This window comes from Pithys albifrons, chromosome 17 (assembly GCF_047495875.1).
Source record: "Pithys albifrons albifrons isolate INPA30051 chromosome 17, PitAlb_v1, whole genome shotgun sequence".
In the NCBI taxonomy this organism is placed as follows: Eukaryota; Metazoa; Chordata; class Aves; order Passeriformes; family Thamnophilidae; genus Pithys; species Pithys albifrons.
This window is the reverse complement of record NC_092474.1, coordinates 174,213-198,840: the sequence shown is the minus strand read 5'-3', so window position 1 is coordinate 198,840 and position 24,628 is coordinate 174,213. Positions and strand designations below refer to the sequence as shown.

Genomic DNA, 24,628 nt, shown 5'->3' with positions numbered 1-24,628 from the left:
GCCCCACGTTCTAACTGTTGAATTTGTTCTGGTCCCAACCAACCAGACGTTACACACCCGCTGAATTCTGGAGGCATTTCCCAGCAACTGAGCACTGTACTGTGAACACAAGATGAACAGCATAAACTCCCAAATTTTAACTGGAGAAGAAAGACTTCTACATAGGGAACGTTTCAATTGTGTAAAACATAGGGAGATAAGGAAGTTTCTCAGTGGTTCTGAGAAAGCTTTAAAGGCAACCCAAGTTCAAATCAAAAACATTACACGATCCCAGTTAAGCCCCAGACCTCTCTGAAAATAAAACCACACCACAAAGCCTTTGAGAGCAATTTTTATTAGGGTAGCAGAATGGACTTGCAGAAAGCCTATACCAGTACTCCTTGGTGTAGTTTCACCAGTGCGCTGCCTTTGTGGTGGATGTTCAACTGCACATTTAGAATTCAGCATGGCTTAGGGAACCAGAGAGAACAAGAGCTTGATTTCCTGAGTTAACATGGGATTTTGCACTTGGATTTCTCCTCCTCAGCCTTCGGCCACACTGCAGTGTTGGATCCCTTTGTCCACAGGCTGCCCCCAGACAGCGCCAGCACTTGGGTTAAATGTGTCGCAGTTTAGCAATTGGACTACGGAGAACACACCAAGAGCACTGATAGCAGGATCTGTCTTCCACGTGACCTCTGCAGCTGGAATGGGAATGGCTGGTGCAGCGCTGCATGCTCGAGTTCTTGGATCACACAGCCCTTCCCTTCCCTCCCACGGCATCCGAGTCACAGCGGGGCAGACAGATGCAGTCTTTGACCTGAGAGGCTTGACAACCACAGAGTAACTATTGAGTAGCAACGAGGGCAGCAAACTAGTGCTACAGTTTTGTTTCAAATAAAATTTAGAGAATGGTTAAGTTTCCATGCCAACAGACATGATCAAGGTACAGTGACTCAGGTGATGTGAAAGTTACACACTTCAGTTTGACAGATAATTTGGCATTATTTTATTATGAATCCAAGTGAGTGTGAACGAAACAGAATCAGTACCAACTTTCTGCAAATGAAGACACAAAGATGTGAAAATTTGGTAACAGTGCTCTCACAAGCCTGAAAACACTTAGGAAATGCAAGTTTCCGTAAATAAGGTGAATGTGGTTTAACTTTATTTACCTGCCAAAGAATCTGTCTAAGAACACTTAAACATAAAATTTCTTAGCTTCCTAACTTATAAAAAAATTACTTTCAACAGAGGTGAGGTACTGGGCTGTCATTGTTTACACTAAATCAGAAATGAAAGCCAGATGAGAGGGATAAATGAGGGAATAGCAAATATACAAGACATTAAAACCAGGAGAGACCTACTGCTTGACACTCTAGTTCTGAAAGGTTGCAAAGGCAGAGGCTGTATTAAAACTGAATTTAAGAGTACGGGCAACCACCCAGGTGTCAGGGACTTTCTACCTCACTTCCTGCACATGAAAATTGTATGTGCTCCCCCATACCGATGGATTTCTGGGGATACTCTGTTTGCTCAGTGACAGACCCAGCTGGAGGGGCACAGGGCAGTTTGACTGTGTGGCAGTTTGACTGTGTAGCTGTGGTGACACTGGGCTGGGGAGGAGGCAGGGGACAGGCAGCAGGGACACAGCAGAGGATGCTCCGTGCTGAACACAAAACGCTCCCCTCAGCAGCGCAGGAATGCCCGGAGCAACTGAGAGCAGCTCTGAGTAAGCCACAATGGCAGGATGACACCTGAACGCTCAGTGAGTCACCCTGCCCGTGTGTTTAAACACAGGAGCAGCAGCAGCAAAGCACAATCTCACCTTATTGCCCAGTCCTGCCCTTGCTCCAGGGCTGGTCAGCACCTGGCAGCAGTGGGGCTGGGAAGGGGCACAAGTGCCATCCAACACACAGATGTTTCTTACGCATTCTGATGGAAAACGTTCAGAGGTGACAGCAGTGCTGCCACATTTAGTCTTGAATTCAAAACTGACATCTTCAAAATACCGATTTTAAACTAAAAAAATCCAGGTTATCATTTTGGTACCTCTTGGTCCTCAATTTCTGGCACTCTCCTGGACTGGTTGCAATGTTGTTCTGTGCATGTTTCCTGCTGCTCTGCATAGGTATTAAGGGTAGAAGTGAAGAAAGTTTGCAATCACATTCCACTACTTGTTTGCTACAGATTTTTTCCCCAAGTTTTCCAAAAGCAGAACAGAAGCCACATTCTAATTCAATGACGCACACAAAAACGTAGGTTTCCCCGTTTAATAGACGTTGGCCAGATATACATCAGACCCAGACATTATCTCTGATTGGTTTTGTGGGGTTGGGTTGTTTTTTGTTTATTATGTTACAAACTGAAGTTCAGGGGAACTTGCAACAAGTCCCACAAAGCACAGTGCAACATTTAAAAAGAAAAGTAAACGAAACTGCCAAACACTCAATCATTTTCTGCCAGAACTGGGATATTTTTCCTAAGACATCACTTTGAGGAGGGGGCTAAAATTCAATGAGTGAACTCAAGAGAGTGGGAACTCCAAGGAAAAATAAGAAATGACAGCCACGACCTTTTCAATTTAAGGGCAGAATATAAGTCTAAGATATTTTTGATAAATTCTGACAAGAAAAAGAAAACAGCATACTTTAAAGTATATTGAAGCAGTGATTTTTAAACAAAGAAAGCAGAACTAGAACATCTTAAATTTTAATCCTTTCTTTACAGGTTACCTAGCCCACTTTTGATTAAGAAAACTGTAGAAAGTTAGTAACAGCCACAAGTTCACACCGAAAGGTGGCACTTGTCAATTTTCCATAGAGTCCTGCTTTACGGGGTGTCTCAAATGCACTGCTCCGATCTTCTATCGTAGTTGCTGACAGCACTTGTGTCAGATTTTAGTCCACTGGTCGCTTCTCACCATATTTCTTTGTAAACTCTTCAGCATTCTTACAGAATTTTTTACGGTCCTTAGAGTATTCTTCAGCTAGGTCAGCCCGGAGGGGGTGCTCAGGCTGTGGATCATTCACCAGTGCTATGAGGGACTGGATTACTGTCAAAAGAAGTATAAATACTGTCAGACACTAAGGTGGCTAATTTTTAAAAATCCAAGTGTAAGCAAAATTCCCCAGTAAGAAAAGAGCTTTAACTGCATTTAAGTACATCCCCATAAATCTGGGGCCTTTTCAAACGCAGGACGTGAGTAAGCTGGAGCAATATGCCAAGATTTAGTTCAATGACCATGAATGAACACCAGAAAATTGTATTTGTAAACAAAACCAACATGAATAGATACCAAAGTGCACTACCAAGGATTTCCCATGTAACTGGCATCCCACCTGAAATACTCTCCTACAGCTGAGAAAAGAATCAAAAGTTCCCAGACAAATTCAGCTAAAAGGATTGGGTAAAGATGGAATTTCCACCATAAAGCATTTTTCCCAACACGTGTCACAGTGATGCAGCTGTGGCTGGGTCTGCTTCTGGAAACCCTTTTTTTCCAACTCTTCCCTTCCCTCTCACTGTCCAGTGGAGATGCCCTGGGCAGGCAGAGGGGTGAGAGCTGGAAGGAGCATTTCCCCCTCTCAGGGCCATGTCACCAAGGCAATGTCACTCCTCAGGAAAGGGAACTGCCCCTGCCATTTACACAGCGAGCCCGGCACACCACAGTGACACTCACTGCTGCATTGCTCACACATCCCTCACTGCCACTGGCACCTCACAAGGGCTGGGCGTTCCCCTGTCCTGTCACTCAGAGGTGTCCTGGGCAGGTCTCCACAAGAGCACCTCCCCACAGCACCAGGATATCTGTCTGAGGGAAGTCTGGGCTAGTCAGGGACACCAAGGCTGCATTCCCAGGGCTTTCAGGGTGAGTCTAACAAGCCCTGGTCACTTCCTGCACTGCACACTGAGGCTGCTGCCTCCTCCTGAGCTCACACCCAACGGAGAGAGGAGTCCCACAGCTCAGCCACGTGCTGGGCAAAGGCACAGCCTGTCCCTTGTTCTGAAACCTCTGCTTAGCAGATCAGCTGGATTGTCCCTTGCAATGCAAGTTCTCACATTGCTTACCACTCCAGCAGATGCTGGAATACCAGAGTGGATTCTTTTGCAGCACTGATCTTGTCAAGCTCATACTCTTTTCCACCCTTACCTGACAGGAACAGGAATAAACCTCAAACCAAATCCTCAAATCTGGACTGCTAAACAGGAACATTTCCTACCACAAATCCGAGTTGAATCTGCAACAAACTATCTAAGGAATATAGAATAGATTTGGCTTCCTTCACAGTAACTCAGCAGTCCTGGCCTTACAACTGCCACTGCAGCAGCGACTGCTTATGAAACCAGCAGCAACAGTGCACGTGACAGCCCTTCTCACTGAGCCAAACGTGAGAAAATGTGTGTTCAATGGCACCAATAGCACAGCACGAAACACAGGAGCCAGCAAAAACCAGGGCTGTCATAACAGGAACTGCCTCAATATCCACAGCATTTAAAAACCATACTGCCCTAACAGTCTTTTTTAATACTAAGCATCAGTTAATAAAAAGCACAGCAGTAAGATGCACATTTAGTATGTGAAAGGTGAGCTAATGATTTATGATGAACCTAATCTTTGTACTTTGTTGACACCTGACTGAACAAAACTGATCACTTTGATGCTGCACTAATAATGTCACCCTGTTTCATTGAGAAAGGCCCAAACAGCAAAGAGACTGAGCAACTTTCCAATGCAGAAGAAATCTGACGAAAAAGGAGCAGACATTTAGGCAGGGCTGTAATAACACTGTCACAGTTCACACAGCCATGCAGTAACAACACATGTTGACAGTAAAATAACTTTTTGAAGAAAGAGTTAAAAGACAAACAAAAGACCACAACACATCAGATCTCTCACAGAGATATTTGCATTATTTTGGTACTCAGGGTTTGCTCTAAATTCTGATTTTAGCACAGCTTTTATTCACTCTCTCAGATAAAACGGGAATTGCTGCTTCTCAGGGAGACACCAACTGTTTTCTGCATGCAAACAATTGCTTCAGCAGTTCCAGCTAATGCCAATTTGCATTTCAAGCTGGGTAGAGACATGTAATTCCTGTGCTTAACTAGAAAAGGCTGATAGAACCAAGACAGGTTAACACAGAGACCTTCCACACATTGTTTCCATCTCCCCTTTCCCAAGGATATTTGTCCTGTATAATCTGGGATAAACATACAACAAATCATAAGATCTTGGCTGTCCTATTTGAGTTGAACAGGTTCTTTTTGCTGCCATCTCCACTTTCACCAACATTCAGCTTCTTCATCTCTTCTCAAACAACTACAGGAATTCTCCTGTTTTGTCTTTGGGGCAAGAACATACCAACTATAGGTACTTCCATTATCAGGAGTACACAGAAGAAAGAAACCTTAAGGATAGCATTGCTTCCTATCAGAAGCACAGTTCCAGTGAAAACAACCTTAAAAGCAGCCTGGAAGAAGGAAATACTTTCTCCTGTAACACAAGACACTTCAGTGTCACCAAAGCTCTTGCACTGCCCTGAGGTGCTACTCACTTGAATTAACACTTTTTAAAAATAAGTATTTTTTGCAAGGATATTTGCTCTTTCTAAATGTATAATAATAAATGCTTAATATGCAACTAAACATTACCTGACAGAAAACAGGAAATTCTCACCCCAACAAGTGATGAAAGCAACAACAGAAAAAAACCTACTTGAATCACACTCAGTCTGCCACAGAACCTGATGTAACTTTTTTCCTTGAGAATATTCAAATCCTTATCCAAAGACATTGTACACAGTAAAGCCTCACAGCAGTGATCTTTTTAGAACTACAAGTTAATCCGTGTCACGATTTCAGTTTTTGTCTATGACTCCCTTGATATTTCAAGCCACATGTTCAGATCACTGAACTGGCAGAATATAAAACATACAAAGCCTTACTGTGTTAGACCTTTTCTTTCAAACACCCAGGAATGTACTGAACACCTCTGGACTCTAAAGCCACTGTTTAAAAAGAAACACAAAATAATCCCCACACCAACTACCACCAAAATTTTTAAGTATGCTGAGGCCACTACCTTAACAAACTCTGGTCATGAGGAGTTTTGTGGTCTCCTGGAGGTGAAAATGCTACATGTCAGTGCCATCACCTCACATTCCAGTAACCAAACGAGATTCCACAAGAGCTGCACACTGTGCTCACCTCGTGTGATTCATGACACAAACCTTACAACAAATACACCCCAAGAGCACCGAGCAGCTGAGAAGCTGACACATTGTTAGCATTAAATTTAAATACTACAAAGTTTCTTAATACCCAGTTCTCTCTCCACATGGAGTCCTACCTTGGTCAGTTTTGGTTGCTGGCTTCCAGTTTTCAGCACTAATTACTGGCAGACAGACCTGCCCCTTTTCATCAATGTTAGGGTGATAGATCTTTGTTTTAAATGTAATCTTAGGAGGTTTGAATGGATATTCTGCTGGGAAGTTGATTTCGATTCTGAAGGCTCCTTTATCATACGGAGGGTTGTCCTGCAACAAGAAGGCAGAATGTCAACAATGTGGCACGTGCTGAGGGACACAATGAGAAAAGCTCGGTCTGGACTTGGATCTGTCAATAGACCTCCCTGAAAGGCACTTTCTTCCAACATGTGCTGCCATGTCTGTGGGCCAGGAGACATCAGGCCCTGTCTGGGGAGAGAGGCAACACAACCTGTACTTTTGCATCCCCCCTGGAAACAGCAGACTCCACATCCTGCAGCTGCTGACACTTCCACTGGTAAGAAGCAGCCAAGCCCATTCACTCCCAGCTCAAGGCCCTGTTGAACAGGTACTTTTATTCCCAACTTGGTGTTTCAAGAAACACCGTAAACCCTTTCCAAGACACAAACAGGAAGGCTGACAAGGGAAGGGGTTTTCTGCACACAGTTATATTTTGGTGTCTCAACACGGTGGCACGAACAGCAAACGGATTTGGTTTGTCAGATCTCCCTAAATGTTCTGAGAAGGCTTTTGTACTGACTACACAAAAATCTGCTGAGCACTCATTAGTACTAAAGATAGATATTCACTGTGTCTGCTGATGAGAACATTCTGAATTTGTACGCAGTTTTAGCACCCACTCTTATCAGATCGGTTTTGAAGGAGCACCATGACAGAACTGTGACGTTCTCCAGGCTGAAACAAACAATGCCCAGAATCTCACTTAGAAAACCTGTTAGACTGTTGATCCTGCTTCAGACACCAGCTGCAGAAGGGAGGCAGAAAAAACCCAAACCATTGCTACATTTAGTACTCTTCTGCACTGGAAACAGTAACTGTGGAATGTTTCCCAGCACTCTGGGAACGTGAATCAAAGACGAGAGTTGCCATTTGGTGTAACGTACACACACACTCTTCATTAGCAACCAGACCACTCACTGCAATCAAACCACTCCAGGATTTACCAATATTTGGGGCTGGGGAGTGTTGTATTAAAATCAGTCCACAGAAAACATTTAATTTTAGGTTCATCCATATGGAGAATCTGGTTGTGTGTTTGTAAGAGATACAGCACAATTTCTGCAGCCAAGGGAAGAAGTGACTACAGTGGCTTTAAAATCACTTTTTACCCAAGCAATCCTAAAGGCCTTGGAAGGATAACAAATAACTTTTGGTGGTGGTAACAACTTCGGCAGTCAGTGTCCTCTCCCCCCATGGCTCTTGCCTCCATCACAAGCTGTAACTTGTGAGGATGTTCACTGAACTGACACAGGAATTGACCTGCACTTAAAAATATCCATTTTCTTCACTGTACCTCACCAATACCTTGAAACATAAACATAGGTAGACTATTCAAGCAATTAATTTCAAATTATTTGTTGTATTTATTTTGACACTGTCAAGAGAAGTAGAATTTTAAATACTGAAACATGACTTGCATTCACCTGGAGTATTTTTGCTCTGCAAAAATTTGTCTGTAGCCAGCAGTGTTGATTAAGTGAAGTGAAATGAAATTCATGGAACACCAACAGTACCTCTTGCAAGAACAAGGAATCCTGGGATAGTCTTGTTTTGGTGTTGAAATTGAACAAATAATGTACCTTGGCCATCCACAGAACACAAATGACATTATTCTACAATTTAGAACAGGAAAAGAAGTTGACCAGGTATCTTTAATTTGCTTCTCAATTGACTGAATGCCCTTAAAAACTAACAGTTGTTCTGAAGAACAAAGAATGTTATAAACAAAAGCTTTTAAAGCTTTACAGTTCACCTTTATATAACTCTTCACAGTAATTCTGTATGAACACAATTAAAAATACTAACCTTTATCTTTCACACCTTTATTAAGCCATTGACCAAAGCAATTCCTAGTTACAGAGTTTAATAATCAGTAACTGGTTAGTCCTACTGCAGTGTACTCCATTAAACCTTAACCGTGGTCTAAAATGCAAACAGCACATGAAACTTCAAAGGCAGAAACTCAGGAGAAAAAACCCTACATTTGCAACCACCCTGTGTTCCATTTTTGAACCAACTCTAGTACCAAAACAGCTAAAGAGGCAGTAAGGCTAAAACATCTCCTATAGCACATCCTCAGAATAATAACCTGTACTATTCTTTGAACAAACACAACACATTAATTACTACAGAAAGTATAACTTAATGAGAAAATTCTCCCTGAACTATCCCAGCAGTGGATTTAAGGCTATTTCTGTGGTAACAGAGTGTGTTTCAGACCAAAAGGCAGGCCTGGAGCACAGTTCAACATCTGAACACTTGTGATGCTGCGAATCTTTGCAAAATAAACACTACACTCACATTCTGCTGAGCAGAAACTGTTCAAAAATAGCTGCTGCACACCACACATGCCTAATTTTAACGGGAACAAACAAGCATTTTTGTGTTTTGCTTTATTAGTCATATTTACCAACCTTACGCTGCCTCACAGTATTATCAAAGCACTGAATGCCCCACAGGAACCACAAACACCAGGGTGGCTGATAAAAGCAGCCCTTCCTCAGTCTGTCAAATTGTAGTGTCAGATCCTGCTTGCTTTGTTTGCCAGAGTGGTGTTAGACACTCCAAGGAATCACTTGCAGGCACATGAGTAAACTAAACGTATTCTACAACATTTACAGCACAAAGGCCCAGCCATTATCTCAGCCTGTGCCTGTGAATTCCAGAACAGCCTCCGACTAACCAGGCACCGGCAGTTTAGTTTTATTTATATAAAAGACAGACTTGCACTGGCTCAGGGGGCTTTTTGGTGGCACCCACACAGGAGCAGAACTGCTGCCCTCGTGGCACAGCCCCAGCTGCTGCAGACTGGGAAGCAGCTCACACAATCAAGGGAAGCATTTCCCACTGCTACAGCCACAGCAGGGGGAAACAGGAGGGGACAATCCAAGGCACTTTCAACCAAGGAATTCAACACACTGGATTTCCTGCTCTCCCCTCTCTATTTGACAAATACAGTGGTTATCTACACCAATAACACATTCTCTTAGAAGACTGTAGTGCCTATAAAAATTTAATTTTTAAAATAATTTTTTTTGCATTAACTAATGCCTAAATAAAGATACTTTCTTTTCAAGGGCTCACTTCTGAAAATCCAAACCTTTTCTCTGCATCATACTTTTCCCAATACTTAATTTTATCCTAGAAATAAATCTAATCAATTAGAAGAAAAATAACTACTAAAGACTAAAAGTATTTTAAACTTTGGGGATTTTTAAAATCTACATTGATGTAAATTTTGTACTTTAAGCTTAATATAAAAAATTTAAATGTAAAAACAAAGTGTAAACGAAAAGGTGATTTGCTTCCCCTCCCAACACCCTCCAGCAGTTCCAGTGCCACCAGTGAGCCCCAGTGCTGGGCCAGGCCCACCACAGCAGCACCCAGGAGGGAGGGGCAGGAGCACACCCTGCAGTGACACAAGAACTTTCCCTCAGACCAGTTGTAACAAACAACAACTAACATTGATCAGAGTCGGATAAAACAAGCCAGAGAAGAAACTCAAATGTTACCCTCTCTGCCCACTCAAGATCACACGGGGTGTCTGAACAGAGACAAGAGACACAAGCAGGGGCACGTTTCAGGTGCTGCACAGGCTCAGCTGGTGCTGATGAACACCCGAACACCCACCCGGCTGCCCAACCCCTGCTCCGAGGGACACGTTTTACAACAGTACAAGATATTCCTGTCAGGGTGCCGGAATTATTTCATGGTCATCAGCAGCACTAAACTGTGGATTTATGAGGCACAAATGATCCTCATTTTAAAGCTTGTAAGAATAAGCAGTAATCCATACTCACAGGAACAATAAGCCCTTGCCAGGTCAATAAATTAGCTTCATCAACCTGGATATTACGGAAGTTTTTCATTCCACACTTGCGGATTTCTTCAAGCTCCTGAAAAGCAAAGCAAAGTATTAAGTGTAAGTTAATAACTGTATTAAGCAAGATGCTCATATTTATTTTTCAAGATGCTTAGAGGTCAGTGTGGGTTTATTTAATGTTAAAGCAGCTTGAGGTTTCAATGGTGGCAACCTACACAAGTAAGGAATAAAATTTTGCAAAAAGTACCATTCTTTAAGACACATTAAAAAGCTTAGGTTTTGATATGTCAGGAAAACTCAAAAATGCCTTGTATTAGCATAATTACAGACACATTGAAGTATTAAAAATGTACATTTTAAAATGTTTATCTCAAATGTTAATCAGTGCCTTTGGTAACAAGCCATTGACAACCCTGTGAGGCAGAAATAAAATGCATCTAAGGACTTGTCTGAAAGAGAACAGTAATTTGGAAAAAAACTATTTCATAACAGTTTTAAACACAGATAAAATCACTGAACAGGCCAATTATTTTGATTGAAAACGAACAAATTCCTACATGATCAGTTTGCATTGATCCAAACCCCAAAAAATATCAATCTAAGCCAAACAAGCCTTGTTTAGTCCAGTCACTTGGGAAGATTCAGCCCTCTCTGCTTGGTACCTCAAAGCTCACAGTACACATTAAGAGTTCTCTCTTTATAGCTGTGCCACTCTTGAACAGGGGATCTTTCTGCACCGGTCAAACAATTTTTAACCAGTCAGCGATCCAAGTATCACAAAAACAAGTGTTTCAGCAGTTTTCTATTTCAAATTATGTACAAGCCCCGGTACAGGGACTGACTGCAGCCTGGACTATTGCACAAGACCTAAAAAGAAACACCTCATGGTTTCACTTTTATTTCCCCCACAACAACTGCAGTCCTTTGCTGTTGAACTCTGCCATTTTATCTTTAAAGGGAACTTAACTGAATACAAATTCAAAAGTCACCCACAGCCAAACATGGAAGTTTCCCAGTGCTTCCAGAAGTGCAGCACATGCCTGGTGGTGGCACGGCTTAGCGGAAATGCTGCTTATACAGCGGCGCTGGTGTGCTCTGAGAGCTCAGCTCTGCACTCACTGCAGGCACCTTGCAAAACTAGGCTGGGCATTACTATGATAAACTCACCAACTTACAAGCAGACGCACTATAGACTGAAAAACAAAAAAAAAACAGTTTTCCTGCTATGAGTGCTGTACTGTCCATGGGTTTTTTTGGTTTGGGTTTTTTTCTTTCCCTCCTAAAATACTCTATGTTCATACTGGATCAAACCTTTGTGCATCTGACTGGCAGATTTAATACTTCCAATAACCTCTTGCATAAACTCAGCACAATGACAAAATGCAGACCCAAAGAGAAAATGACATTTCCAAATGCACAGGAAACAAGAATCACAGAAGAGCCACACATCAGAAGATGAACATTCACATTCCCACCCTCTGCACCTACAAAAGCAGGAGCATATCCTGGACGGGGAAGTTACGCTTGGAGCCTTGGATACTGAATTGATGCCCAACACAATCTTTATGACACTGAAACGGACTGTTTGTTCTAGAGCCATGGATTAATCCCCAGACTCCATGGCTGCTAGATTTATGCAATGTCACAGACAGTTCGGGTGGTTTTTTTAAAGAGGTAAGAGGATTATCCTATTTCCTTAAAGCAGACAAACATATAAAAGCCACACAAAAATAATCCCATGAATCACATTTATAGGGATAAAGAGCAAACTAAAATATTCAAAAGAAAAAAAACTTTCTTATGGCAGCTCTAAGAGATGCTTTAGCATCACTGGAAGTGCCTTCCCTGAGTGGTCCTGCTCAAAGTAGCAGCTCGGGGAGCCCGGCTGAGCCCAGGCTGGCTCTGCCCCGGCAGGGCAGGGAGCAACTCGCTCCCAACAGTTCTGCTGCTCTCACCCATCACACACAGAGCTGTGAAGTCCTGGCAAACCACAGCTCCACTGCATGGAAAAGGGATAATTCCCTTCCACACTAGATGTAACACATCAAACTTTGAGGACAAAATAAACTAATTAAGCGGTAGGTACTTAAGCATGAATAAACATACACCCTCACAAGCGCCCTCACTCTAAAACAAGGAAAGGAAAATGGGTTTAGCCTATTTTCCAGCTACTATATTAAGAATATTATGCATATGACAGAAATCTGCCCCATTATGTCTCAGTGGGAGTGTAGCTTTCATGCAGGAGCTTCTATCCCAGGTTCAGACACAGCATTACTCTGCTGCTGGCCCAGACACAAAAAACAGGAGGACTGTGACTCTATAATCGAGGTATGCCATAAGCTACTATAACAAATCAGAAAAGCATGGAAAACTAAACGCCTACATTTTATGGCTAGACTCAGGTTAAAAAACTGGATGCTGAATTAAAAAAAGGAAGAATCTCATACAGAGATCATTACAAAATTGTAAAACTCCGTACGCAAGCAATGAAAAGTTTAGAACGAATATGCAAATTGCTCCTCATTTCCCCTCAAGTTCACCACGTGAGAGAGGGAACTAAATTAGAGGACACTAAAGAACTAGACAAAAATTATTCAGGCCATCTTCCTCTTCAAGCTGACATGTGAGGCCTTTGCAGGAGTCACTTCCAAAATCGGAGAAGTGGCAAATGAGTGGAGTGTGTGAAGGCTGGACCCTGCCCTTCTGCTGGGGTGGGGCGGGCGCTGGCGGCTGAGCGGGGACAGACGGACGCAGACGGGGCTGAGCGGGGACAGACAGACAGGGATGCGTGCGGCAGCTCCGTCCCTCCCTCACACAGGCAGCGCTGCAAAGGTCACGGACTGCCCAAGCACCTCAGCAGGGCACGAGCCTCAACTGTGCCTTTAAGAGCCATCCCAATTTATATGAGAAATTACTTTTCTTACACTAGAAGAGTTTAAGATTTCATACATCACTCCAAATGAATCAGCTCCTGTCGGACTTACCTACAAATAGCTTTTTTCCCCCACTGCTGTCCCCACAACTCAGTGGGGAGTCATTCAGGAGTGGTAAGAGCGTCACCATTCACGATTTAAGGGTGTGAGGGGACGTTGTTTTGCTTTTCTTTCTGGCAACCGCCAAAGATGTAACTGCTTCAGAGGCAGACACAACTACAGCACAAGAGCTGTGTGAAAAAAGGGAATGAGCTACTAAACACTTTCAAGCAGCACAGATTAAAAGTTAACACAGCATTTAACACGAGCTTGAGCAACTCCAAAGGGACTTTACGAGGTAAAAGGATACAGCCCAGATATTTATTTCAAAATAATACTTAGGAGTCCAGGCAGACAGTAAATGGATTCATTTCCTTTCGTTTCCTCCACCCCTTAATTTTGTCAACTAACATAATTAAAGGAGCACAGGAGGAGCGTAACTAAAGGTTAGAAGGCTGCAGTCAGAATTTCAATCAATCTTCGTTCCCCACTCTGTTATCAACCTTGCATGTGACCTTGCTGCAGTGGCTTCCCCACTTACACAACTGGAAGGTCTGCCTTCACGGAGCTCTCTCTCGAAATGGTGCCTGTAGTTTGGAAATGCTCAGAGAAAGTGTCACACACAGCATGTGAAATGGAGAAACCATCGCTCCAGAGGAGGCACCTGATCTTCAAGGATATAACGCTGAAGGCAGTCATGAAAGCACATACAACCTCACATACAACGAGCCAGGATTTGAAATTGTCATTTTCACTATTGTGTAATCCTTTGTGCTGTTAAAATATAGAGTTAAATGTTTGAAATTAAAAAGAAAAGCAGCATCAGCTTGAGATGTAGTTAAGTCTTTCAAAAACCCTGAAACTGTTTTATCTGTGAATCCTCCAAGTTTTGGGACTTCTCTAAAAAAACAACCCAGAGAGGAAAATGCAGTGAAGGCAGTATCTGTAACAGCACAATCCTAGAATATGGGAGTAAGTGTAAGAGTTCACACTGACTTCAGTACGTTCTGCATGAAGTGCAAAACACTACTGAATTCGCAAAGAAAAACAAAAGTCTACTGAAATAACTCTAAATCACAGTTCTCTAGTGTTTACAACTTATGTTCACCTGTTTAAAAGTACCTTCTCTAAAAAAGATGCTGACAATGCTAAACAGGCTCCAAAACTCTGAGCGGGGACTGACTAATTTCACTTTCTGAATTTACAGTATAGATAAGTGTTAAAACATCTTAAAATACAATTTTACCACAAAAAAAACCCAAACCACCACAAACCCAACCAAAACCCAGCTCCTACAAGAAATAGATGTTTCCTCTGCAACATTACAACTCTGTACACTCACATCTTATTGACCAAGCAATTCTACCTTTTGGCAAACCATTCTCATTTGATTAAAAGTTCTTCTGTCAATTCTCAGTTTCAGAAAGGGAAAATGAATCGATATTCTCACTTTGCATAAGGACAATCAAATGTTGCCCCAAACCACATTTGCCTTGTTACTGAGTACGGAAGTTTGGAACAATTTAGACTTTTCAAAGATCAGGGTTGTTTAAAACCTCTTTATTTGGGAGGATTACAGTGTTTACAGGCTCACAGCATCCTGGAGATTGCAGGCCACCTACCTGGGTGTGGCCTCATGTTTGTGTTTTATTACGGAGTTCAACAGTTGCATAAATGTTTGACTATGCAATTATGGAAGCCGAGCAAAACCAGTAAGATTAAAATAATTGTTTATGTACCTCACTTCATATGTGAAGTGCCATTTACTCTTCAAATCTATTTTCAGTTTTTAAGACCGAAGATACTTTTGACCATCTAAAAACCGGGAAACCGAAGTGTGGATGTTACAGACAGCTGAGCTCCCCCAGCTGGAGGCAGAGTCCCCACAGAGGGCCCAGCTCCACCCCCGGGGCAGGGGCAGCACAGCCCTGTCCAACACCCCGTGCAATGTGCAGCTCAGCACCTCGTTACTACACCTGCAAGTAAGTACTGTGAGTACCCAGCACCAAAATAGCCTTCCCCCTGCAGCTCCTCACAGCGTTCTGCTCCGATCCCACATGGAGAAGGGCTCGTTTTACATTAGTGGGTGGCTGCTGTGAAAAGCCTTTCCCTGAACTCTCTGGGAGATCCCTGTTCCCCATCACACATTTGGAGATAATTTGCTTTAGAGGAGAAAGGGCCATGAAGCCTCATACCCCTCAAAAGAGAAGCCTTAGATCCTTTCCTAAATACAATCACTCCTTATTTGCCTGTTTTAACTCCAAGAGACTGTCCACAACACAATATCCTTGACAAAGACTCCTGAATTCCCACCACTCACATTTCAGGAGTCAAGACTCAAGAAACTGTGGCTCTTTGAAGAGGTGTAATGGTGGCTCACAGAGCAAACCTCCACCTCAGCTGTCACTGGAATATGAGTCATTAGCAACGTTTATTCCCCATTTTTGCTAAGCTAGGTGTGCTCCTGGAAGGGCACACACCTCCACTGAGCTGCTGGGAATCAGGAGGGAAGACTCAGCTAAGTCTGTTTGGTGCTACAAGGCTTGGCAAAAGTAGGCCATAAATAAGGTCTTTGGCCCAGGGAATGTGATTTGCTGGAACACACCCTCAGATAACAAGTCAACTTTATTCTCTTTGTAACTTGAATTCATGTTTAAAATTGAACTGTATGGGCACACAATGACAAAATTTGCAATGCTTCTTTCACACAGAGGTTTGCAAATTAAAGATGCAAATGACTTCCCCAGTCTGGAAAGGTCATCCATTTCCACCTGGACTGTGGGAGCTCAACTCACATTCCCAGTTTCCTGCAGGCAGGCAGTGAGTTGTTATGGATGTGCTGCATCCAGGCTCTTTGAGCCACAGTGATTAGTACCAATAACTACAATGCCTGACACGAGCCCAGAAAAAAATGCAGTACTTCAAAATGTTGGCAAGACCTTAAGGAAATGGGAATTGCTTCATTTTATGTGACCTATAAAAGGTTTAGGGTTTAATCTCACTTATCAAAGACAAACTTGATATTTACCTCAGAGAAAAGCCAGTTAATGCTTATCCTAAATTATTTCAAACATAATTGAGTGGCACAGAGAAAAATCCTATTTCCTTTAGCTATAATCATTCATCATTCCAAGAACCTGAGAAAGACACCCCACAGACTCTTCCCAACTGCAAAACTTCAACAGGGAAGGATTTTACATTAAGGTGGACCTGTGAATTTGGAACTCAAGCAGTGGTATGAGGCTGATAGACAGGCGAGTTTGGACCTTCAAAGCATCACGCTGCAGCAATTCAGATGATGTCACCCTTACCAGAGCTTTACTTTGTTCCTACTGAGATGAATGGCAAAACCAGAGCCATTTGGGCTGACTCGACTCTCCAGAGGCAGGAGAGGATGTGCTTATTTAACAGCCTTTGCAAGCTGTGTGATACAGCATCTCACAGCTCCTGGGCTGCACAAACCCCACACACAACGTGAACAACCCGCAAATATCAGGCAATGAAAATGAAACTGAACAAGTCACAGCTGAGTTACCAACGTTTCCTTCCCCCCCACACCACTCCCTCCGAGAAACAACTGCCACACCAATTTTCTAGAAATTAGGGCCACATTGTCAAAAACCATTTTTACTGTATTTTAGTTAAAGATTAAAGTACGAACTAACATTTCAGAAATACAGTAAAAATGAGGAGGGGGCTGAAAAGCAGGGGGTACTGCAGATAGTAAGAACAATTCTTCTTGTCTTTCAGATTTTTATTTTCTATTTTAAAGAAGAATATAATTGTAAATGTATATTTTTCCTAACACAGTAGTGATGTGCTTTTGAACAATTACTGCGTTTTTCTCAGAAAAGCTGTCTTACAAAAACATAAAATTAAATGGCTTTGTTTACTCTCTCAAACTAAGGGGAACTTATTTGAGTATAAAGCAACAGACATATTGATTATGATACTAAAACCCTGGTAAAACATAACAGCTATCAAAAATGAAATAAAAAATGAATTCCATCTCACCAGGTTCCTTAGAGACAACGAAAGGTTTATGCCTACTGATTTAATATATATTAATGACACTGCAGACAATGTATCTACTGTTTAATTTTTAAATACTCTATAGCACATTTCAACCAAGAAGCCTTATTGGAAGCACTGCTGAGCTACTGGTTTTTTCCACAATAACCAAGTTTTAATGGGTGTTTATATATCTGCACCATGAAGGAAATGCAGGTCCAGAACCTGCCACCTACATGTCCTGGTGAAATCCCAGCCCTACTGCGGGTCCACATCCCTGAAGCAGCTGTAAAACTGGTATTAAAAGATTACGTTTAACAGAATCGCCCAAGAATCTGCCAAATCCCAGTGCAGCTTCTGTTGCACCCATAGGGGCAGGATTTTTAATAAGGCTCAAACACTACCCGTCAGTCACAGGGTCTTTCTCTTCCGTTTCCCAGGACTGGCCTGCATTGATCTCCTCACACAGTTTGCATGCAAATCCCGCCGGTACTGCCACAGCGTTTTACAGATGACTACATTTTATGCCACTGTGTGTGCACGTCCCGGGCAAACCTCACTGCTCACAGTTTGTGATGTTAATTAGCAATTATATACAGCACATAAAATAAATCTGTGTGCTTTGGGGGCACCGGTTACCATTTTCTCTCTAAGAAGCGCCTTACTCCTCCAGCCAAACAACGAGCAGCAACTCCCGACCGGCATTTTACAATAAGCCGAACGTGCTCTCGGTTCAAGCCCAGCTAGGGCCAAGTTTCCATTTTCAAGCACCATGCGCGGCTCAGAACAAATAGAGAGAAAACAAAAACATCACCACGTCCGCAGCGAATGAGGAAACTTCTGAACCCAGGTCCATGTTTCAGTATGATAAACCTCTTACTCATACGAGGAAGAGGCTCCTCTCCCAAACAGCGAACACGGAATTGTTTCATCCTGGGGCGTTCGCAGACGGTTCCCCAGCGGTCTGAGCGCGGCGGAGCGGCGAGGCCGCCCCGCAGGGAAGGAAGGGGGTGAGGCCGGGCCCCCCGGCAGGGCCGGCGTCCCCTCGGGGCTGCCCCGGCGGCTCCTTCCCCGGCCCTTTCTCTTTGCTTAGTCACCCTGGAGCCCCCCAGGGAGGGGGTCGGGGCGGCCCGTGGTGCCCGCCCCGCGCCCCCCGCGCATTGCCGGGCCCCGCTGGCGCTGCCGGAGCGCGGGGCGGCAGCGGGGGCGCGGCCCGGCCCCTCACGGCCGCGGTCCGGCTGCCGGCTGCTCCCGCCCCGGGCGGCGCGGCGCGGGGCGCGGCCGAGGGGCGCGGAGGGGGCCGGCGGAGCCGGGACGCGGCCGGGGGGGCGGCCCCGCACTGGCGGAGGAGTGCGGGGCGGGGGCCGGCCCGGGGAGCGCGGCCGCGGCCCTACCCGGCGCTGTTACCTTCATCAGCCTCCTGCTGGCCGCCATCTTGGCTCGCTGCTGCGCCCCACAATGCATCGCGGCGGGACCGCCCGGGCCGCCTGCGCGTCCTGAGAGGCGGGGCCTGGAGCGGGCACCGGGCGGGTTCGGGGCGGGATCGAGGCCCTCGGGGTGGAATCGGATCGGTTCGGCTGCGCTCGGGTTCGCTCGGGTCGGTTCGACTGCGCTCGGGTTCGCTCGGGTCGGTTCGGCTGCGCTCGGGTTCGCTCGGGTCGGTTCGACTGCGCTCGGGTTCGCTCGGGTCGGTTCGGCTGCGCTCGGGTTCGCTCGGGTCGGTTCGACTGCGCTCGGGTTCGCTCGGGTCGGTTCGGCTACGCTCGGGTCCGCTCGGGTCGGTTCTGCTGCGCTCGGGTTCGCTCGGGTCGGTTCGACTGCGCTCGGGTTCGCTCGGGTCGTTCGGCTGCGCTCGGGTCCGCTCGGGTCGTTCGGCTGCGCTCGGGTCCGCTCGGGTCGTTCGGCTGCGCTCGGGTCCGCTCGGGTCGTTCGGCTGCGCTCGGGTTCGCTCGGGTCGGTTCGGCTGCGCTCGGGTCGGTTCGGCTGCGCTCGGGTTCGCTCGGGTCGTTCGGCTGCGCTCGGGTTCGCTCGGGTCGTTCGGCTGCGCTCGGGTCCGCTCGGGTCGTTCGGCTGCGCTCGGGTCCGCTCGGGTCGGTTCGGCTGCGCTCGGGTCGGTTCGGCTGCGCTCGGGTTCGCTCGGGTCGGTTCGGCTGCGCTCGGGTTCGCTCGGGTCGGTTCGGCTGCGCTCGGGTCGGTTCGGCTGCGCTCGGGTCCGCTCGGTCGGTTCGGCTGCGCTCGGGTCCGCTCGGGTCTTGTTCGGCTCTCCGCGGCCCTGCTCGGCTCTGCCCCGTCCCGCTCGGTTCGGCCCGGCCCGGCCCGACGCTGCCGTTCTGGGCGGTGCGTTCTGTCCGAGCCTCGCTCGCTGCCTGAGCTGCTGCTGCGCACCATTCTGTTCGCTGCGCGCCCCGAGCCGCCCCGGGGCAAGGGCAGCACCTGCGGGCACGGGCTCGGTCACACCTGTCCTCCGACCCGCCCCGGCCCGCGCGGCTCCCACCGAACCCACGCGGGACTAGTACACAAACTTAAAATTAGTTCCTGAGCAGTTATTTGATAATATTTTGCATTAATATAGTGCCTATTGCTCCAAAACTCAATTAACATTTGGTAATAAAATAACAGGAATCACCCAAATATCACCTATTTCACATGCATATTATGAAATAGTTTGTAAAATAGTTATATTAATGAATATAACTATTGATGATCAGGATAACTTTATTAAATATACCAACGGAATTGCAATCATTTTACTCAAGGCAAATGAAGTCAGGGAAGCTGAAAGGGGCAGACCCTCCGAGGAAGCCGCAGAGATGCAAGGTGAGCCTGTGTGTGCTGCCTGGGTGGAGCAGCTACATACGGGCCAGGCAGGACGCGCTGTGTGAAAACAGGAGCTGCAGAGGCACTCTGAGGACTCTTGGTGTGCTGCTGAAGTGGGATGCTGGTGGTGAAGGTTTAAAAATGCTGATATCTGGTAAAAGAGTCCAGACTCTATAATTGTGAAAGGTACAAATGGCTAAATCTGGTACCATGGTAACTTGGAAGAACAGTTCTTACATCTGATTTTCCAGATGTCTACAAATATGAAAACCACACTGCTTCAAATACTGTCTCCATTTCTTTATTTGCCAAAATTCTATTAGTATCTTCAGCTCATGTTTACTTGACTGCATAGTTTTCCAGGACTACTATCTGTCTCCATGTGTTCTCTAAAGATTTGTCCCCAAAAATACCTGCACTGAGACACAAAGCCACCAGACACCAGCGACTGTACTAGAAACACCACAGGGAATTCTGAAATCACTATGTGTAGTTTTAATCCATGAATTTATAGCTTGTAATAAAGTGCCAGAAGTAGCTGGGATAATTATAAGATAATCTGCGTTTCCCTTAACAAGGCAAAAATACCACCCACACTACAACTAACAATAGTCCAGCCAGTTCTTAAGAAATCTGTGCTGAGTGTTGCTGTTCTCACAAATTGACACTTAGTGTTGAAAACCTGTATTACAGCAGAGTGTTTCAGGAGTTTACACAGAACTAGGCACATTTCACACGGTCCCTTTCAGTGTGCAGTCTCAGACTGGATCCGGATTTTTTTAAAAAATCAAACTAAAAAATCGAGTGTAATGAAAGAGCAACTCAAAATAACATAAAATAAAAAATAAAATAAGAGTTTTTGCTGTTGGGCGACGGTGGGAGTGGAAGGCGCGGCTACAGAGAATGAGGCGCTCCCCGGCCCGTGCAGCGCCCTCGCCGCTCGGGCCCCGGCGGGCAATGGGGGTGGTGGGAGTGGTGGGGCGCTGGACTGCGGTGCAGTTCCCGGCCTTGTCCGCCAGGCGGCGCCGGCGAGGCAGAGGAGGCAGCCGGAGGCGAGATTCGAACCGGCGTGTGCGTAGAGGGACCTCTCGGCCACGGGGTGACGTGACATTGGGGGGACATGGGGGGACAAGGGAAGGACATGGGGGGGACACGGGGAGGACATGGGGGGGACACGGGGGGGAATATGGGGGGACATGGGGAGACATTGGGGGGGGATATGGGGGGACATGGGGAGACATCGGGGGGACATGGGGGTATATCGAAGGGACATGGGGAGGACATGAGGGGGACATGGGCGGACATGAGTAGGACCTGGGGGGAACATTGGGGACATGGGAAGCATATGGGAGGACATGAGCGGGACATGGGACGTCCAGGGGGCTCCGAGGGAGCCCAAGGGCGTCCTTGGGGGGTCCAGGGGTATCTAAGGCGTTTTGAAGGGGTCCAGGAGGGTTCACGTTGGTCCAGGAGGGTTCAGGGGGTTTCGCTGGGGGTACCAGGGGGATCCATGGGGGCCCTAGGAGGATTCAAGGTGGTCCAGGAATGTTCAGGAGGGTTCAGGGGGTTTTAAGGGAGTGGAAAGAGGTTTCACGGGAGTCCAAGGGGGTCCAGGAGAGTTTCGGAGGGTCCAGGGGGTTTTGGGGGGGTCCAGGAGTGTCCAGGGGAGTCTCAGAGGTGTCCAGAAAGGTTCGAAGGGGTCCAGAAGGGTCTAAGGAGGGTCCAAGGGGTCCCAGGCAGGTTTGAGAGGGGTCCAGGGGGCTTCAGGGGGTTTGGAGGGATTCAGGGGAGTCCAAGTGTGATTCAAGAGGGTCCAAGGTTTTTGAGAGTGTCAAGGGGGGCTGGGGGGTGGTGCAAGGTGGTCCAAGAGAGTTGAGGAAAGTCCAAGAGGGATTCAGGTGGGTCCAGGGGAGTTCAGGAGGGTCCAAAGCGATCCAGGAGAAGTCAGAGAGAAATGAGGGGGGTCTCACAGTGGATCGTGGGTCTCAGAGGAGTCACAGGGAGGTAAGGGGAGGTAAGAGTGGTCAGGGGGTGCCTGGGGAACTCAGGGACCCCCATTGCCCACAGCCCAACAATGTCGTCCCTCGGGAACCTCCCTTGGGGGCCCCCGGTGCCCAAAATGTCGTCCCTCGGAGAACACCCTTGGGGACCCCGGGTGCCCGAAATGTCATCCCTCGGGAACCCCTCCTTCGAGGAGCCCCGGCGCCCGAGGTGTCTCCCCTCGGCCAGCCCCGCCTTGGGGAGACTCTCGGCAACCCCGCATTGGGGAGCCCTGGTACCCGAGGTGTCGCCCCTCGACAACCCCGCCTTGGGGACCCCCGGCGCCCGAGGTGTCGCCCCTCGGCAACAGCCCCCTGGGGAGCCCCGGCGCCCGAGGTGTCGCCCCTCGACAACCCCGCCTTGGGGACCCCCGGCGCCCGAGGTGTCGCCCCTCGGCAACAGCCCCCTGGGGAGCCCCGGTGCCCGAGGTGTCGCCCCTCGGCAACCCCCCCTTCGGGGACCCCCGGCGCCCGAGGTGTCGCCCCTCAGCAACAGCCCCCTGGGGAACCCCGGCGCCCGAGGTGTCGCCCCTTGGACAACCTCCTTGGGGACCCTAAAGACCCACGGAGACCCCCCCAGGGACCCCCCAGGGACCCCCAGAGACCCCAGAGATTTCCAGACACTCCCAGGGACACCCAGGGACCCCCCAGGGTCCCCCAGGAAGCTACAGAGATCTCCCAGAGAACCCCCAGTTTCCCCCAGAGACCCCCCAGTGACTGTCAGAGACCCCCAGACACCCCCAGACACCCCAGGGACCCCCATAGACCCCCCGACACCCCCGAGTGACTCCCAGACGCCCCCACGGACCCCCAGGGACCCCCCAGAGAACCCCAGAGACTCTCAGAGACCCCCCAGGGACACCCCCAGACCAACAGGAACCCCCAGAGACCCCCAATAGATTACCAGGGACCGCCCAAGGACCCCCACAGACCCCCAGACACCCCCAGAGACTCCCAGGGGCCCCCAGAAACTCCCAGAGACCCCTCAGGGACCCGCAGAGACCCCTGAGGGACCCCCAGAGACTCCCAGACACCGCAGAGACTCCCAGAAACCCTCAGAGACACCCCAGGGACCTCCAGAGACCCCAGAGACTACAAAAGACCCCCAGAGTCCCCCACGGACCCCCCAAGGACCACCAGGAAGCCCCAGAGACCCCCCCAGAGAATCTCAGAGACCTTCAGGGACTCCCAGACACCTGCCGAGACCCCCCAGGGACCCCCAGAGACCCCCAGAGACTCCCAGAGACCCCCAGAGACCCTCAGGGACCCCCCAGGGACCCCCATAGATCCCCCAGAGATCACGAGAGACCCCCCAGGGACCCGCATAGACCTCCCAGAGATCACGAGAGACCCCCCAGGGACCCCCAGAGACCCCTCCAGAGATCCCCAGGGACCCCTCCGAGATCCCCAGGGACACCCAGGAATCCCCATGGACCGACCCTGGGACCCCCAGAGACCACCAGAGATGCCCCAGAGACACCCCAGAGACCCCCACAGAGATCCCCGGTGCCCGAAATGTCGTCCCTCGGACAACCCCCTTGGGGACCCCTGGTGGTCGAAATGTCGTCCCTCGGACACCCGCCTTAGGCACCATCGGTGCCCGAAATGCCGTCCCTCGGCCAACCTCCTTGGGGACCCCAGAGACCACCAGAGGCCCCCCTCAGGGGCCCCCAGAGACCCCAGAAGTTCCCAGACACTCCCAGGGACACCCAGGGACCCCCCAGGGACTCCCAGGACGCTACAGAGATCTCCCAGAGAACTCCCAGTTTCCCCCAGAGACTCCCCAGAGACTGTCAGAGACCCCCAGACACCCCCAGACACCCCCAGAGACCCCCCTAGACCTCCAGACACCCCCCAGGGACTCCCAGACGCCCCCACGGACCCCCAGGGCCCCCCCAGAGACCCCCCAGAGACCCCCAGAGACCCCCCAGGGACCCCCAGAGAGTCCACTGGGACTCCCTAGGGACCCCCAGAGACCTCCCATAGATCACCAGAGACCGCCCAAGGACCCCCACAGACCCCCAGACAGCGCCAGGGACTCCCAAGGGCCCCCAGAAACTCCCAGAGACCCCTCAGCGACCCGCAGAGACCCCTCAGGGAACACCAGGGACGCCAGAGACTCCAAGACACCCCCAGAGACTCCCACGGACCCCCCAGGGACCACCAGAGACGCCCCAGAGACTCTCAGAGACCTCCAGGGACTCCCAGACACACGCAGAGACCCCCCAGGGACCCTCAGAGACCCCCAGAGATTCTCAGAGATCCCCAGAGACCCCCAGACCCCTCCAGGTACCCCCAGACACCCCCAGAGATCCCCAGAGACCACCAGGGACCCCCAGAGACCCTCCAGAGACCCCCAGAGACTCCCAGAGATCCCCCAGGGACCCCCCAGGGACCCCCAAGGACCCCACAGGGACACCCAGAGACTCCCCAGGGACCCCCAAAGAACTCCCCTGGGGATCTCCTCGGACCCCC

The 24,628-nt window shown here is 48.1% G+C and overlaps 1 protein-coding gene across 1 annotated transcript; it reads right to left on the bottom strand.

Moving 5' to 3' along the window:
- Positions 1-315: 315 nt before the first annotated feature.
- Positions 316-18,808, bottom strand: UBE2L3 (ubiquitin conjugating enzyme E2 L3). The gene is made up of 4 exons (XM_071572040.1): positions 18,705-18,808; positions 10,289-10,384; positions 6,332-6,518; positions 316-3,034 (listed from the first exon to the last, which is right to left on the bottom strand). The coding sequence occupies exons 1-4, from the start codon at positions 18,759-18,761 to the stop codon at positions 2,880-2,882; spliced, it is 495 nt and encodes a 164-aa protein (XP_071428141.1). The 5' UTR covers positions 18,762-18,808; the 3' UTR covers positions 316-2,879.
- Between the last annotated feature and the right edge of the window lie 5,820 nt (positions 18,809-24,628).

Bases quoted from the DNA above. Each gene is read 5' to 3' on its own strand.
- UBE2L3 (XM_071572040.1), bottom strand. From the start codon at position 18,761: ATGCATTGTGGGGCGCAGCAGCGAGCCAAGATGGCGGCCAGCAGGAGG. The intron at 10,385-18,704 runs GTAACAGCGCCG...TTTGCTTTTCAG, and splicing joins CCAGCAGGAGGCTGATGAAG to GAGCTTGAAGAAATCCGCAA. The intron at 3,035-6,331 runs GTAGGACTCCAT...TTCTTTTGACAG, and splicing joins AGCAACCAAAACTGACCAAG to TAATCCAGTCCCTCATAGCA.